General features: G+C 43.8%; 2 protein-coding genes across 5 annotated transcripts; one reads left to right on the top strand and one right to left on the bottom strand.

Annotated features, from left to right (window-relative positions):
- The first annotated feature begins 164 nt into the window (after nucleotides 1-164).
- si:ch211-79k12.2 (uncharacterized protein LOC568844 homolog) lies at nucleotides 165-4,393 on the top strand. 2 transcript variants are annotated; one of them, XM_061775431.1, is made up of 3 exons: nucleotides 165-375; nucleotides 461-641; nucleotides 1,507-4,393. In XM_061775431.1, the coding sequence occupies exons 1-3, from the start codon at nucleotides 349-351 to the stop codon at nucleotides 2,754-2,756; spliced, it is 1,458 nt and encodes a 485-aa protein (XP_061631415.1). In that variant the 5' UTR covers nucleotides 165-348; the 3' UTR covers nucleotides 2,757-4,393. The 2 variants fall into 2 exon arrangements, with proteins under 2 accessions (XP_061631415.1, XP_061631414.1); XM_061775430.1 differs by having other exon boundaries at nucleotides 166-375; nucleotides 461-656.
- Nucleotides 3,850-17,703, bottom strand: si:dkey-34d22.1 (discoidin, CUB and LCCL domain-containing protein 1). Of its 3 annotated transcripts, none has more exons than XM_061775428.1 (15): nucleotides 17,259-17,703; nucleotides 13,790-14,011; nucleotides 12,474-12,611; nucleotides 10,818-10,869; nucleotides 10,665-10,737; nucleotides 10,056-10,189; nucleotides 9,935-9,972; nucleotides 9,582-9,773; nucleotides 9,208-9,320; nucleotides 8,917-9,088; nucleotides 8,753-8,839; nucleotides 8,569-8,662; nucleotides 7,182-7,219; nucleotides 6,991-7,098; nucleotides 3,850-4,949 (listed from the first exon to the last, which is right to left on the bottom strand). In XM_061775428.1, the coding sequence occupies exons 1-15, from the start codon at nucleotides 17,362-17,364 to the stop codon at nucleotides 4,573-4,575; spliced, it is 1,944 nt and encodes a 647-aa protein (XP_061631412.1). In that variant the 5' UTR covers nucleotides 17,365-17,703; the 3' UTR covers nucleotides 3,850-4,572. The 3 variants fall into 3 exon arrangements, with proteins under 3 accessions (XP_061631412.1, XP_061631411.1, XP_061631413.1); XM_061775427.1 differs by having other exon boundaries at nucleotides 6,991-7,101; nucleotides 17,259-17,702; XM_061775429.1 differs by lacking the exon at nucleotides 17,259-17,703 and having other exon boundaries at nucleotides 6,991-7,101; nucleotides 13,661-13,932.
- Nucleotides 17,704-17,739: the final 36 nt, after the last annotated feature.

Below are 17,739 nucleotides of genomic sequence, written 5' to 3'. Positions count from 1 at the left end.
ATAGCCTTTCCAAAGACCAGAATTATTTAATGTGTTATAGGCTGTTATTATTAATTATTATTAATCTATTGCCTTGACAATATATTATTCATAATACCTCATAAGATAATGTATTCAAAGTATATAATAATAGTATTTCTTAATATGTGCGTCACATTTTGGACTGCTGTTGACTTCCGGTCATGTCACAAACGCCGGAAGTGCGACGTCTACTAGCCAGCGATGTTGAGCTAGAGTATACGCATACTTCCATAAAAATGTATTATATAATTTCAGTAGTCGCGTTTCCTGTATTTATTTTAAAGCAAAGTGTACGATTTGAATCCAATCGTGTGTGGGTGTAAACTGATGGACAAGGACAAGAATCACGACATTGTAAGTACCTTTTCATCCTAGCAAAACAAGTAGCCTTGCTAGCCTAGCTAGTGACAGTCATTTTGGTCCGTGATGCACCATCCAGCCTGAACTCAGCTCTTGGATGGAGATGCACCAGTTCATCGGCGACCTCCTGGCGTCGTCTTCTGGGAGCTCCGCGAAGGAGCAGGCCAACGTCATGAACGCGTGGAGCACGTTAGGAGGCGACACGTTCCAACAACGAGCCCGACCGATGCACGACAAGACCGAGGCAGCCCTGAGGAAAAGTAAGCATATAGACGGTACGTGCTTTTTAAGTCGGTGTGTTAAGAGTGATTTTCAGCCTCTGTAACATGCTCGTGACTGTTTCCGTCTGCCGTCGTTGTGACGTGGGACGCATAAAACATAACATATATCGACCAATTGCTTACACATGGACGTTTGTATATAGTTCAACGTAAGACTTTAAATAAAGACTCAGAAAAAAAAGATGGCACTTATTTATAGACACTCAGGAAACGCCTTTACTATGACGTCAAGTACGTCACACCTATTATTAGCCAATCACGAAGTAAGCTGTACGAAGATGCCGGAAGTGAAACAAATTACAGCAACAACAACAAAAGACTGCAAAAAGCACGTGGCTTAAAGTGACATTGAATGTAGTTTTTGTAATTAGCGGAAGCCCTGAGCTTGTTTCTATTCAATGAGATGGTTTTATCTTGGGCTATTGGCAGACAATGACACCTAAAGTGTGTTTCTTATGTCCTGTGTACTCCTCCGTCACTGTGAAAAATTCCACTATGGGTTCACTGTTTTAAAAAGAGGAGCGATTTCACGTGCACTGAGACATAGTGGTTAACTGGCGTGAAGCACAAAGTCATATGTGAAGAGTGCAGCAGAGTTGTCTGCCCCGCAAGATAACAGCGCGTTACCGCAATACGAAGTGTGAACAATGGTTGTGGCGGCTGGCTTGACTTTGTCTTTTCGACTGGAGGCCGGCCTGACCGCAGCTCTAAGCCACTGTATTATATAATGCACAGTTGGAACATTTAATTCATTGATTTTTTTGGGAACCAGAGTACCACATTTTGAGGATTACTGTCTTAAGTCATTAATAAAGTGTAATCCTTTGCCTGTCATGTGTGCTAGATGTGCACCATGTCTGCACCTGCCCCGGCTGCCCGTTCTCTCCCAGACAAGCCTCGTACTCACTTCTGCACTCAGAAGCTCCAAAAGAGCGCGGCACCTCCACCGCCGGCACCCGCAATTCTCTTCCGTTGAGCTCAGCTGACGGCTGCCCCGAACCAAGCGGCTCATCTGAGAGCAGGCCCGACGCGGAAACTCCTCCATCCAGACTGTCCTCCTTCAGCCGCCTCTCCTCCGTATTCCCTTGCTCTGCATTCTGCCACACGCACCACCACTTCCACCACCACCACTGCCCTATCAGTACGTGTCTGCCGTGCCCTCCACCTCCCTTCCCCTGCCTGGCGTCTTTCCAGCCCTGCCCGCACCAGCGCGGGGCGGAGGAACGCGGCCGCCCGGCGATGGCCGCCTCGTCGCACCCCTGCATGCACTGCTCCGCGTCCTTCTCCAGACCCTCGCAGCTGCTGCAGCACCAGCGCGCCGAGCACACCCACAAGCCGTCCGGCTTCCTGTGCATGCAGTGCGGGCGGACTTTCAACTCGCACAGCAACCTGCGCATCCACCTCCACGTGCACACGGGCGCCCGGCCGTACACGTGCTGCGACTGCGGCAAGGGATTCAGCCAGTCGGGCGCTCTGAAGATCCACAGGCGGATCCACACGGGCGAGAGGCCGTACTCCTGCGGCTTCTGCGGGAGGGGCTTCCCCCACCTGGCGGGGGTCCGAGCCCACCAGAGGATCCACACGGGGGAGAAGCCTTACCGCTGTAGCGAGTGCGGGAAGTGCTTCACCCAATCCGGAGCCCTCAAGATTCACATACGCATCCATACCGGAGAGAGGCCGTTCGTCTGTAACATCTGCGATAAAGCCTTTTCCAACCGCTCCGGCATCCGCTTCCACAACCAAACGGTTCACGGTCTGGCCCCGGAGCAGGCGGGGCTCGCGGGTGCGCCACTCGGGCGTCCTCGTGCCTATCCGCCCGCCGGTCTTCTGAACACGCTTCACGGCCCCGACAGCGGCACGTCGTCGCAGACCGGGAGTCAATCTGGATTCACGCTGCTTGGCGGAAACACGAGCAAGTGTCAGACGGAGGGAGAGAGCGCAAGGCTGACGTACGCGTGCGAGGACTGCGGTCTGCGTTTTAAAGACGCGCCTTCCCGGAACAGACATCAGACTGTGGTGCACTACTCTGCGGAGGAGGGGCCTGCCAAAGAAGCAAGCACAAATGAGGGAGTCACTCACGACAGTGGAGAGTGAGTTAGTTTTGCAACACCAAATTGTTGCCAAAATACATTTGTCAGGCAAAAGAAAGTATTGCTTGACCTTCCACTATCGAATACAGTGGAACCTCCAAAGTCACACAGCCGATGCTCTTTTCATTCGTTTGTTAAACGCCGGGAGAACAGTAAAACAAACACAATGAGCACGCCTACGCAGGAACTGCTGCCAGCCACAGCTCACGCCCAGACACTCCCACGCAGACTCGCTGACATCACACGCTACCCCACCAGGTCCCGCCTCTTAAAGGCGCATATCTAACACACAGACACTACATTAAGTTCAGTATTTTACTTTTACGCTTGCAATTTGCAACTTCTTGTGCTCAAATATCTTTACAATGTGTTTTAAATGTGTTTTATAAGTTTAAATGTGTTAACCTGTGGTAGGGGTAACAGTATAAAATGTTAAATATTTTTTTAATATAGTTTCTCTGTATTGTGGATTTTCACCTATTGTGGCTCGGTCTGGGATGACGTATCCATGATAAATGTGGGTTTACAGTACAACTCTTGTCCAATTTATATTAAGAAGGGATGTCATGGAATTTTAAACCGGTTAAAGTGAGAAAATCTTTTGACTTCATTTTAGTGTTTCACTTTTTTTACTTTTGTTTAGTTAAGGTTTCATGATGGTGACTTTGGAGGTTCCGCTGTTCAGTTCCTACTTTAATTGGAAATAACTTGTTTCCAAACATGAGCTGGGATGAGCTCCAGCTTCATCGCTGCTCAGTATCAGCAAGAATACAGTATGATTACAGGACATTTTGTTAGTGACACCAGCACAATCTTTGGACTTCAATACTGTATTTGTATTCATTTGTCAATATTCTTTTTTACTGTGGTTGTAGAACTGCACTGCATCATACTGAAAGTGTTTTAAAACCTATTATGTACCTAAAGTTATGACCAGTGATGCATTGTGTTCACAAGCAAAATAGCTTTGTCGTGCCTTACAAGTGAAATGTTTCCCCCTTTTATTGTTGACCAAATGACACTACAGTGACCTTCAAATTAAGCACTTTTTGTGCAACCATTAGTTGCGTTATAAAACAAAATTGATGAAACAGCTGTAGTTGACAAAAAAAAAGCAGTTTATTTTTAATTAAATGTGTGAATCTTAAATTTAAGACCAACATTGTGCCAAAAAGTTGATAAAATTCACAATTGTTTATCTTGTGTTTAAATGTATTTGTGTAAAGGAAACATTTGTTGCGTTCTTATGTTAAAAAAAAACTTGAAAAAGGGTGTCACACAATCTTTTGTTTCTTTTTTTTTTTTTTGCAGCACAGGTACAACATAGAATCTCAACATGTCAATTGTGCCTTTATGTGTCATAAAATATTCCATTAAGAAACATATTAAGCATGTTGCACTCAATACTGTACTAGCCACTGTCCAGTCCACTTGTTAGACGTTTAGAGCTCGCTAGAGCCACCTGGTGGTAACGTACAGTACATGTCCACCACGTCAATCCCATTTAATCACATTTGTTGGAAGAAAAGGTGACTAAATACTTTTGCGTGTCGTTTGTTGTTTTTGCATCTGTAAAAAAAAAAGTGCAGCTTGTGACCAAAACAACCTTTCATCAACAATAATAAAAATACATGAAATATGGTCATATTGTCTTTGTGCAACAGTGTATTTACACATTGTTCTCCTTTCAGATACACAGCAGTGTGATACGGCTCCCATGTCAAGCTCCACTTTGGGGACTTGCGTCATTGGAGATTCCGCTGTGTCAGCTTTAGTCCACTTTGGACAACCCAGTCCATCCCGGTTCTTGAGAGTTCCTCTCACAAAGGTTCCTCGTACCTCTGCAGTAAAGAGTAACATGATGATTTTGGCTCGGCGTAGACGGCGCTGGGAGGTCGTGGTGCGTTGGCGTGGAGGGCGGGAGTGCAGTAGCCGTTGTCGAGCATCCTGTGGGAGGGGCAGTCGTAGCTACTGGGGGGGCCGCGCGTGTTGCCGTGAGGGCCCCCCGCTGAGGGGGAAGGTTCCTGCTCGCCGAACGGGGTGGCGTATTCGGGCTCTGGCGGAAGCGGCTCTGCATACTCTGGCAGGTTGCCAGGGGAGTCGTAGTGGTTGAACATAAACGGGACCGTGTAGCCCTCGTTTGAGCCGGGCCGAAATGTAGAGCCCACCTTCTGTCCAATGGCGGGCTGCGCATAGTCTACAAAAAAAAAAACCACTTTATTTAAAATATGGTTTAAAAAAAACAAAACAGAATCTTGGTATTTCATATTGGCTCTAACAGAAAAATTATCTATCAAAAGGAGAAGCTCATGATCCAAAGCATATCTCATCATGTGTTTACCTATTCCAAATACTCAAGTCATCATGCACTTAAGCTACAGTAAATAAATTCCTTACTCAACTACACGCCTCTTAAAAAAATTAGCAAATGCACTACGTCAGTCCGTAATCACTATCGTTGAGAAACTAAAGTGTTAATTGCTGCGCCCATTTGGCTGCTAATCAAAACAGCAGCACATACTGAGGCATGTGAACAGTCTCGCGGATGGATTCAAGTGTGGAGTCTTAACTGCACATTATAGATGAGTGCCTTGCCCTGCGATTGATTATTCAAGATGAGGACATATTGTGTTTAACGACGCTCATCTTCCAGCTAGACTGACAATCGCTAAACACAGATGTGGTGTGGTGTTTTTAAATGAGGTAAGATTTTTTATTTTTTTTCCCAAAGTTCAAATGTGTGTGTAAAATATTTTGTTTGAACACATTCACTGCCATTGACGGCTTTAGAAGTCAAATATCCATGTTAACTAGGAAGGCTGGCAGTGAATGTTTTAATTTATATTTAATTAAAAATCATTTTCATTTTTAATAGAAAGCAAATGTTAAAATGATATCTTATGTTAATATATATTTACAATAAATTAACCAATTAATGATATAAATGATAAAAATGAATAACTACATTCCAACAACGTAATTAAATGCTAAATGAATTCAACAAATATTATAGGACTCGGAAATCTGAATTATGTCTGCTCTGTGGGCCTGATTAAAGAACCAGGCGGTGTCCCACGGACCGTACATTGCCCACCCCTAAACTAAACTCTAAACTACTCTACTTTGGCTTGACATAAATTATGATACAACGTACTGATAGTATTGGTCTTTCCCCACTACTGTTAGTGGGGATATGGTGTGGTACCATTTACTTTGCACCTTGACCTGTTTTTATCTTTTGGTTGCAAATTTGTGTTTAAAAAAACAACAACCCTCCAACAGACATTTGCCATAATTTTGAATAGCATTGTTGATTGGTCAGTTAGTTTCTTATATGGTCAAATAGTGCCCGCTCTTCAAATAGACGTCTGGCACTTCGCCGTTGACTGCTGTTCCCACGCCAGGATTTCAGGGGTGGGTTTAAATACTACAAAACCAATTGCCACAAAAGAAGGAACCAATGAATGAAAATACTCGAATTGAGGCCAAACTCGAACTGAATTACCCACGAAGTGAAAAAAGCTGGCTGTATTTGTCAGTTGCCACCCAGTGTGTTGTGCTTTACCACCGCCTAGAGGACGAGGGTGGAACAGTATCTCCTCATTCTTAAATCTGAGTCCAACTGACATGTTCAGGATGTCTTTGTACAGTACAGACTAACATTGATCTTCATTAGCTACCAGGCCACTATCAAAATGTCTCCAGCACACATTTAACTCTTCAACCTCTTAAGAGTCCACTCTTCTGCCTAGTCTGTGGTGTGGGGGGCCTAGACGCCCCTCAAGAGCTCCAGTAGCCACAATCCCACAGCTGTTTTAATTAGACAGGCTGCGCCGGATGGCGTTTTGTCTTAGCGTCGCCCCGCCGTCCTGTTTATCACTCTCAATGAAGGGGCCCCTCTCTGGGGAGGGGGATGAGGGGGCTGCAAGGAGGACCAGTGGGAGGCGAGGGCGCTCGGGCTGAGCGGCCTTTGTCGAGCGCCAATTAAACGGTCCCTTTCAGAGAGGCTCCGCGGGTCAAAGAAAGGAATGTTTATACAGCGACTGGGTGACGGCCCAAAGAATGGACGGCCCGCGGAAAGGGCTGAGAGGCCCGCTGTGACGACCCTTAGCCTGCTTACACCGGGGAGAATTGAATGAAGGAAAGCATGAATCAACAGTAGAATCCCAAAGGCCAAACCAAAAAGGACTGAATATCGCTGCATGAACAAACAAATGCATCATCGATATCATTCTCACCATTGAGTGTGGGGGTCGGGAGGTCGTCGTGGATATGTCGCTCCAGAGGGTACGAGATGAGCTCTGAGGGAGGACACGGGAGAGTCTTCACCTGGAAACTCTGGCAACCTGCTGAACACACAGCAGTCACGCTTACGCTTTAACCCCAATAAACAACGTTGGCATCAAGTTAAGGGGAGAAGCACACTTACTTGTTGGCACGGAGTACTTCATTTGGGAAGCCTTTTTCCTGCATGGAACAGAGCACAAAACATTACAATGTCTGACAAAATACATAGTTTCTTGATTCTATACAGCTACTATATGTGGCGCCGTGCCTCGATTCTCTATGGGGATCCCACAAAAATGCTGCGTCATTCGTTACAAGTAGACCAGCATTTATCCACCTTTTCCTCCTACATAAAACTTCATTTCATCAACAGTGTGCGCCAGCGTTTGTTACGATGTTTAAAGTACTTTCAACACACACAACAGGGTGGGACAAGTGCTGCTTTCCCCGTCCTGCCTTCTTAAACAGAAGTGAGGGCGGTAAAATGCCGGCTTTTTATAAACAATGCCTTTCCAAAAATACACAAATACAGTGGCGCCTAGAAATACGAGTTTAATTCCTTCAGTAATCATGCTGGTAACTCAAAACACTGAGATCTCAATCATCTTTGCCCATTGAGATGAATGGAACTGCCTTTAATCCGTTCCAGCCGCCTGTTATTTTAATAAGGAAAAACAGCTCTTTTAAATGTTGTACTTTATAAAAACACAGCGTAATAACAAACGAGTGTAGAAGAAGAATTTAACAGTTTGTCCATCATGATTTCATGCTGCAATCCAATTCATGTGAAGTGCTCGCCTTGGCCACTGGGACACCGTACAATATAATACAGTCATGCAGACATGAAAAAAGAAGAATTTTCTTATTTTACTCCTACTGTGAGTGACTCAGTAAAATGCTATAGTGTTAATTATTTTTCGTGAATGACAAAGAATATATACCTGCGAGTATTATTATATGATTTGTCTAAATGTGTCGCTTTCTAGAACCGCGACTATCAAAATGCACAGTCGAAGTCCACAACTAGAATTTTTGCGCAACGGTCCACTTTAGTCACGTTTGGCCAAGTCGCTCGATGTGCGGCAGGCCATAGGTTCATTGAAGATTCGAAATTGGCCATTGGTGTGATTAGAAGTGTGAATTGTTGTTTGTCTATATGTGCCATGCGATTGGCTGCCGACTAGTCCAGGGCGTACCAGTCTTGCTCCAAAGTCAGCTGTGATAGGCGCGAGCTCATCTAGAGCCTTGATGACAACAAGCGATATATAGACAACTGACGGAATTAACCTAAGATGCATATTTTCACAAGGAGGAAGGAAGCTGAGGAAAACCCACGCAAACACGAGGAGAACCTCAGAACTGTGAGGCATACTTTCCAACTAGCTAACCACTTAGTGTTATATACAAGTCAATTACTTAGCTGTGGAAAGTCTGCTTTCTAATAAATGACTCGTACTCTCTGCAATTGAGCCAATAAACGCCCTAGGCCACTAGTTGAGGAAAGCGTGAAAGTGTATTAAAAAGCAAACCTTCTCTTCCACCAGATTCCAGCCAACAAACAACCGAAGCACATGATTAGACCCAGGACCAGTCCCACTGCGATGATGACTGGTTGGCTGGATCCTGCAAAGTATAAGTAAGTCATTTGTACTCTTGCTATAACTTTGAATCCAAATGTGCCAGTGTACAACAAGTAATCGTAGACGCACTCACTCTGCCTGGACTCCACTAAAACGGAGCCCTCTGTGGGAGCGGGCGATGTGTTTGGAGTCACTGCATTAGATTTGCCGGGCAGAGATTCTGTCAGGCAAAGAATGTCAGGTGAAGAAAATTCAGGTAAAGATAGACACAAGATAAAGATCGACACTATCCACTACCTTCAGGTGAGCGAGACCTCGGCGTGACCTTGAAGGGGCAGCCCAGGATTTGGAGCTGAGCTGAAGCTCGGCCACCCCAGCTCCGAGGCCGCACGCGGATGAAGCGAGCCACGGCGGGAGGAAAAAGGCTGTTTACCACCCTCAGGTGACCGTCCGCATAGGACTCAAACACCTTGTTAGATAGAGAGACAGAGTTATGTTTTCTTCATCCTGTGAGGAAAATGAAATAAGAGCCACAAGAACAAGGTTGCCGACTGATATTTTCTCCGCAAATGTTGTTTCAACCCCAACCTTTTCTTCTTTGCTGACAGCATCTTTGTAAACTTTCCAGTTCTTTCTGTCTCTGCTAAAAACGAGGACGTAGGATTTGATGTGGTTCTCGCTAGATCCGGTTGTGATCACACCTGGAAAAAGAGAAGTGCAACAATGTGGATTCACTTCACATTTTGTCAGTTTCACGGTCAAAATCGTGGCTGAATTGCCACATGGTCTGAATGAGAAAGTAGAAGCACCTCTGTTCTGATTTTGAGTGGTCCGTCAAATGGGAAGCCTCACTAACGAGCGCTTCCTGTTTTACATACAGCAGCTCCTCAGTGCTGCATTTCGACATTTGCAAATGGAACGCAATCAACTAGTTTGCAAAACGGAATCAGGTTCAATCCCACCTGTTATAGAGCTTTTGTCAGGGAGTCCAAACTCCACCCAGGGCGACGGATCATCCCACTGCGCGGTCCAGACGAGCCCCTCGTGTTCAGAATGCACGCTTCTGGTGGACCAGGACATCTTGTGCTCTCGGCTCTCTTTGTCTCCAAAAGATGAGGCGTTTAAACCGTGCACCGCCAGGATGTTGTTACATTCTGTTGAGCAATCACAGGAATGGATGGACTGCTGGAAGTAGTTCATTACGATATGCTGAAAAGTTTTGTAAACAGCCACTTTAGACGGCCAGGAAATCATGTTTGTAAACTGTAACACACTTGAGAATGAAAATATGTGATTTGAGGCCATCAGGCTGTACCTTGAGTGAACACCAGCTTCTTTTCAGATAACGACCCCCTGTCCGAAAAGATAGGTCAACGTTCACAAGAAAGTCCGTTTTTAAAGTATTTACACCATGTCAACAACTGCAGCTTACGGACATTTTAGAAAGGATCCCATTGGAAAAAGTGGACTCGTAGAGCGTGAGGCTCCTCCCACGGCTCACGCTCACGCGGCCTCCGAGACTGTCGGACATTGCTCCGGCGTGCACGGCGGACTTGCACAGCACCGACGTCTGTGGCAGAGCGGGCAGAGGTCAATCACAAACCACTTAAGATCCGGCAAAGTTACAACATTGGACCCGTTTAGAAATGACACAGAACCTAAAAAAAGGCATGGCATCCTGCAATCAATTAGATGTGTGATGATGTCATTAACCAATGTCTGGTGTGATGTAAAAATAATTGGATAGGGACAATTGCTTTCAACACAACAGAGCAAGAGAAGCACGAAACCTCCCACCACGCTATTCAAATAAGGCATTCTTTTACATGCAGGTGGCCGTGCCACCACAGTTACTGCTCTGATACTTCCTTTTAATGCCCAAAAAATGCCATGTCAACTCAATCACCTCATTTGGTGTTTGGTGTGATCAGCAACACAGAAAAATGTGGAATAATGCCAGCTTTTACAGAAAGACACATGACACACAACACTAGAGGGTAAATACTACTTTTCCACAAATATAGCCGCATGCATTTTATACTCACATCTCTGTAGCCCTGGTCGGAACTTCCCCAAACGTCTCCCGTCACGTTTTTGCACCCGGCTGGGCAGTAAACACTGAGAAGCAGAAGACACGTGAGCGACTCTCGATACTCTGCTTCTTGAACAAAGATGAGAAACATATAGGATTCACCAACCTCAAATGTGGCGAGCTAAAATGAGACCCTCGTTGGAAACAAGAGATAATATCTGCAAAAACAAGATAGAGGAAAATCATGTAAACTGATGAGGAGTTGGATTCAAAGGAAGGCGTGAGTATTTATTAAAAGGGCTTACATAACAACCCCCCTCCCTTTATAACCCATACATGAGATAGCCCAGTGTGGCGCAAGTGTTGCTATATTAAGGGACGAGCGGTCATCAGTGTTGAGATGAGCGAGGCCTTTGTTGCGCTGACTGACGAGCACGGCGACTGCCTCTCGTGCGATCTCAGCTAACAGACGGCGGTTTGTGCGTCCAGACATGGCAAGATTTCACAAACGAGCCACGGGAAAACAGGAAGCTCTGGTACATGCAGCGCAGTCAGGATGACCTCATCCGGGGAGACTAAGTATAGACTCCTGTTCAGACCAGTCGCGTGGGGCAGGAAAACTACTCAATCCCTACATCCTTTTGTCTTAGAAAAATACACGTCATATAGCTGTTGTCACGTAGCCGTTGATGGTCCCGGTGTCGTGAGAGGAGAAGAATCAGTCCTCACTGAACCACACACGGAAGCTGGAGGCCTCCTAGTATTCATCCTGAGAGGAGTCTTGCTTTCCCAGCAAACACGTCAAGCAAAGATAGCGACAGAGGCTGAATACCAATCAGCGGTTACACACACACACACACACACGCATACGCACCCACTACAAACAATTGCGCACACACTGTGACAAAAACAACAACAACACACAGAGCCATGTCAAATGACGTGAAACATTTTTCAACAGCTCACATTTGTACTTGCGCAGCTCTCATGATCACATGAATTGTATTATTGTAACCAAATAAACACATTTGGACACAGTTTCTCATTCAATAATACTAGTAAGCGTGTCCAAACTTTTGACTCGGTAGACCAGAACATTAGTCTGCCACAGGTAATTATCCAATTTCACTTAATAGGTCTGAAAATTATGATTTCTTTCTTGCAAATAATGTATCTTTGTTTACCTGTCTATGCCAGCGGCATATAGTGACAGGCAGAACAATAAAAATTCTCTGCCACTTAATGGCAGAAGGTACGATAAACCTGTGTATGGACCTGTTGCCATTCAGACGACAAATTCATAGCTCTTTATGTTCAACTAAACAGGCCCACATTTCACACTGCAAAAGGTCAATTTTTAAGTAAATTGAGACTGCGTCATTATTTCAGTGGATATACTTTTTGCGACATTTACTGGTGTGCCGTGAGATTTTTCTCACGTCAAATATTTGCCTTGACGCAATAAAGGTCGCTGTAGAAGACGACACTCTATCCCACCTGTCATCTTTTGGGTGTTGTAATACATTCCAATACGATACCGACTAATTTATTACAACATACATGACTCATCATCCCATCTATGCCTACTTGATGGTCAACAAAATTGCTTACATCATTTCATTTTGTGACTCAATAAATTCAGACCCAGGACCAATTTTAAGTGTCTATTAATTGCAGTTAATCTATGTACATAAATGCTAAAATAAAACTGGCTATCAATGTATGTATAAACACGTCCTACTGAGATGTAATTCCCCCAACCAACATGTTAATCAAAATAGTAATAATCCAAAGTTGCGAACGTATGTAATGTGAGTCATACCTGGATAGAGGTCTGTGGCGTAGGACAGTAGAAACCCCCGCCCAGACCGATGTGTCCGCGACTTGAAGGTTATTGTCACTTCATTGCTTGCGAGTGTCATATTCGTTTGCGACGCATTAAGCCGCCCACACACCGGACCTGTGAACACACAGAAACTCTTTGTTTTTTTAATTAGAATTCTATTATACATGCAGTATTTTGACTGGAAACCAATCCAGGGTGGACCCGACCTCTCGCCCAAAGTCGCCTGGGATGGGCTCATGCTATACCGTGACCCTAATGAGGACAAATGCTAAAGAAAACGGGTGGATGGATGGCTATGGTAAATTATTTTTCTGCTCCAGGGTTCCCCCTACAGTTGTGAAGTGTAATTAGGTCAGCAGTTTGTTTGTTTTACATAACATTCGTAACTGTCTTACAAGTATACAGAGACGTTAACTACTGTGTAATTAAAACTAAATACAACTTAAATAAAGTAAAAACTACTCCCTTTCTTAAGATGCCCGACAGACACATAATGGAGAGGGAACCACAAGGATCAAAATGTGCTATTTGTTGGCGGCAAGTTTCTCTGCACTTTTTCATGCTAGTCATAAGCCAAAATGCATTTAGCTGCATGCTGTTGACGTTAGCATGTGCGCAAATAATTTGTGTATGTCATCAATATTGAATTAATTGTATTGCTCATTTATAATTTGTATATATTTTTAAATGTATTATATGATTGTACTGATCAATACAGACACTTTCATATGCCACAAGAAATTGAATTTCCACTTTTATGGTTATGATTCCACTATTCCCAATTGCCATCGCTGGATCATTCTGTGATGACAGCATTGCGAAATAAAAAAGCAAAACACACTAAGTTGAATTCTGGAAAATTATAGTTTGAACCCCCTAGTTGTTGTTCTTTTTTTTTTTTTTGTTTTTTTGGGTGGTTGATCTCCAAATTGTACAATAATAATCATAATAATGTAAGCGCTGTAGACTGTTACTGCTTTTAGGAACAGTAACCCGGCAGAGAGAAAAGAATATTAAAGTCATGACTCAGGAGCTACGGTTTCCAGTAACAAACACAATTGGCAACGTAACTTCCATCATATATTTCTCAATCGTATTTTGGGACAGAGACAAATTTGTATGCCTTCAAGACAACTTTGTGCGCGTCTGAGTTGGGTTCTTACATCAGTGTGTCAAAGGATCGGCATGCCCTGTGTGTATTGGCACGGGGAGTGTCGACAACGGCACGGGAAAGAAAAATCCATTTGGCTGGAACGGATATGTCAAGTTACACGGCCAGTGAAACTTCGTACCTAGGCTGGGATGCCCATTTTTATCTGTGATCACCAGAGAGCCGTTGCTGCAACCGGAGCTGCTTTCGATGTCAAAATCCCCAAAAAGAAGTCGCAGTGTGCGGCCTTCTGGGACACGAAGCTTCCACTTGCACCAGGTGTTACTGGGATACGTGTTCGGGTAGTTCTGTGAGGCCAAGGTGCCAGACTCTGTGCCCAGCAGTGTATGTCCACAGCCATCACCTGAAACAATACAAATAAAGCCCTTCCATTGATTTGAAAACTAGAAAAGAATTGTTTTCCCCATGTGTTTCAAGAAGCAAGCAGATAAAAGCAGTTAAAGTGCGGTTGCTCTACCAAGTGGGAAGTTGATAAATTCCATTGAATCAACCCCTGACAAAGAAATAATAAAATAAAATTAAAAAAATACTAACAACTATTAATCCAATGCATTATGGTGCGTACAATTAATTGATTAAAAAAAAGAATTAAGACATTTAAACTGTAATTACAATCAGAAGAAGCATTTCAATAGTGTATTAACTATTTACATTTTATTAGTACTTGGTAGCAACTTACAAATTATTTATTCCATTTAATTCAGTAAAACATCACACACAATTTGGGAATTTGGATGTTCATTACTTTCCTCATAAGTTCATTTACTATTGTACTGCGCAAAGTTTGAAACCATCCATAACATAAAGATTCTGGTAATGTAATTTTCTTCGAAACACAAAAATAAGCAGTCTGCTTTCATGGAGGACTACAGAAATCAGAGAATATTTAGTGTTTACAGGCTGAAATTCCGAGGACTGTCTCTAAACGATTAATTATCACAATAATTGTCAATTAATCAACTAATTGTTGCACCTGGAGCACAAAGGCTCATCACCAAAAGAACACTACACCTACAGTGAAATATGGTGGTGGCTGTTTTTCTTCAGATGGAATTAGGCCTTTAGTCTGGTCGGAGAAGATTATGAATGACTACCGTTTTTTTTTGGGGGGGTGGGGGCTTTTTTTGTTTTCTTTTTACTTTCCCTCGCTGAAGAAAAAATATTCAATTGAGTCGTACGGGTTATAGGTCACATTTAATGGTTGAAAAAGTTTTGAAATGATTTATCTTGGTCATAGCGGTGCTTGACAAATGTAGTTATTCACTGAACTTAGAGTGGTTGTAGTGGTTGAATGTTAATGAATGAGTTGATTTCTGAATGCTGAGCGAGCCAGCAAAAATTGGTGTGGTTGCGGCGAGCTGTCCGATCAATCTGTTAAGCACCGTACCATCGGTCCTTGTTTTACGACAGTGCCGACAAATGACGCAGGTTGCGAACAGCGCGCAATGAAATAGTTTCCATGTGCTGCCATCCGGCGCTATTTACCGTCACAGACTTTTCTACTGCGTTGGCGTAGGCCCTGACTTATTCTGAAAGTTTGTCTTTAGGTTTCGACTGTCAAACGCTGAATTTGTTCCCTTCTTTCCCCCCATGCTGATTCATAACATCATCTGACTGTTGCTTCCTGCGACAAAAACACTCGGACCAGACTGGAACACTAATATTTAGATGATCTAACTCATCAGTGGGCAACAGTAAATACATATTTCCCAAGGTGATCACGCAGAGATAGGTTTTGTGGAGGCGGCAGCAATATGTTAAGAAGTCAAGTGGTACAGGAATGGTCCAAAGATCCAAAATGCACAGGTCACCGTCTGAGCTTCATTCTTTGTCCTCGTCTTCCATATAAGGGAACTTAAGATTTGTTGAGTTCAAACTGCGGGATAACCTTGTGTGCTCACCCTGTGTCCTCTCTCTCACTCTCTCTCTCACACACACACACACCCCAGCCCCCAACTTCTACACAGCTCTTTATCTGTTTTTCAGTTTTTGCCCCTCTTCGAGCCCCCTAAGGATTTCCTGGAAATGCCACAGCGACATACAGTAACCGTGGGCAACAGAGCACGGATCGGTCACTTCACTCCGGTGGAAGGGTCACTTTAGCGAAATCATCTTTCCCCTTTCAGACAAAACACGAGCTCCTTTCATCCTGATTTGGCCTGTTTGGGAAATTGAGAAGAACGATTGCAGAAAAGTGGATCCATATTTTCGTCTTGTGCTTTGCTGGCAGGTCCTCACAGGTCCGCACAAGCAGACGGGATGCTCACCTGGAGGACCTGCAACTACATTTTCATTACCCTGTCTCATGTGTCAGTAGGATTTTATTATTATTATTTTTTACAGAAAATTCTCCCCTCCAAAATCCCTGCATTGCATAATACCCTTCCAAATGGGTAGCATCCCACTATCGATATGGCTCGGATACTCCCCCCTAAAGTGTAAAATTGCCGGGTCGATTTCATTGCCCTTATTCCGTGTCAGTGTAGAACAGCGATGTGTAAAAATAAAAAAAAAATAAAAAACAAAAACAAAAAAAAAAGGAATCCACATTTGCCTTCTACAGGGAAGCCAGCGGCCGCGGGATATTGCCGCAACGACACAGCATCCCGCAATCAAATCATGACAGGATGTCAGGGCAACTATGTGCGTTTTCAAACAGCGACACATCATCCCGCAATCAGATGATTACATGCGTGACTATTATACTATACTATTATAATTGCCAGAGAGCGACAGTTTCTTTCAACACAACAGAGTGAAAGAATGTGAGCGTTCGGCGTTAAACTTCACGCTTTCATCACACGCCTTTACATGCAAGAACCAGCCCGCCTCACTTACGGATCTGATACTACCTCTGCACATGTAAAATGGCCGGGTCGACTTTTTTTTTTTTTTTATTACCCCCAATTTGGTAAACAGTCATCCTCAGCTGTTTTGCAGTTCACTTATTGCGGGTTCTATGCATTGCAGATATATATATATATATATTTTTTTTTTTCAATATTTTTTAAATTGTACATTAGAGTTACTAAACTGCACAACTCCGGTAAATAAACATCATAGCCTACCACAGCTAGTTAGAACGAATTGTAATCCATAACAGGCGGTATAGATAGCGGGTGGATGGAAACAGCCGCCTATGTGCTTTCAATCACTTTATTTGACAAACGGTAACCAAAAGACAGTCAAAAGACCTGCGGGAAAGGTAAACTCATTGCTGCAGGTAAACATGAAGGAGTATGTCAAGAATGTAAAGAACACGTGATCAACAGCAACAACAACAAAAAGAAAATCCTACTCTACTAATGTATACTTAACCTACACAAATGTGAAAAGTGCATGTTTTGAAGTGACGGTGATATGATGTTGGAGACCACAGGACAGTAAATGTAGTGTTTGTAGTAAATAAACATAGTTTTACAGTGTGCCAGTGACTTCAAGCAGAAACATAAAACAATATGATCTTTAATAAACATGTCAAACTTGGATGTCAGTTCGGCTACAGCTATCAAACCTGCAGAGAAGGAAAAAAAAATAAAAGCTTCGAGACACAAATGTGAGCTAATTAGCTAAGTCATTTCGTAACTTACCCTCTTGGGCGCGGACGCGTATGGAAAAAGTGTTAAATGCAAGGCAGTATCCAATAAAAAGTGATTTCAACCTCGCATCTTCGAGGTTTCTGCACTTAGTTCTCATGGTTTCCAGAGCTCAGTGCAAGTCGTCCAGGCTCGTGTGTGTTTTCTTGCTGCTGCTCTCCCGACTGAGCAAAACTTGTAGTAGAAACTACTCGGCCGTTTTCCGATTGGACACGAAGCGCTTACCTGACTTGCGATTGGCTCGCTGAAACTGTCAATCAACACACCGCCCACATTCCAATCCTCAGGGGGCGGGCTCCTGATTATACTGATCCGAGGTCAGTCTGTGCGCTCGTGTTAATGGTTTACCTTTGTTCACCGGGCACGGTAAAACTGAACTCGGATCAATTACACTTTCTTGATGATTAATGCAGGCTGGAAGTACGTTACGTTGACATGTTAGGACACTCCACGTATACGCCCCCGCCCCCCCCCC

Source organism: Phyllopteryx taeniolatus, chromosome 6, assembly GCF_024500385.1.
Source record: "Phyllopteryx taeniolatus isolate TA_2022b chromosome 6, UOR_Ptae_1.2, whole genome shotgun sequence".
NCBI lineage: Eukaryota > Metazoa > Chordata > Actinopteri > Syngnathiformes > Syngnathidae > Phyllopteryx > Phyllopteryx taeniolatus.
The sequence above is the reverse complement of the archived record's forward strand: the minus strand, read 5'-3'. Positions and strand labels throughout refer to the sequence as shown.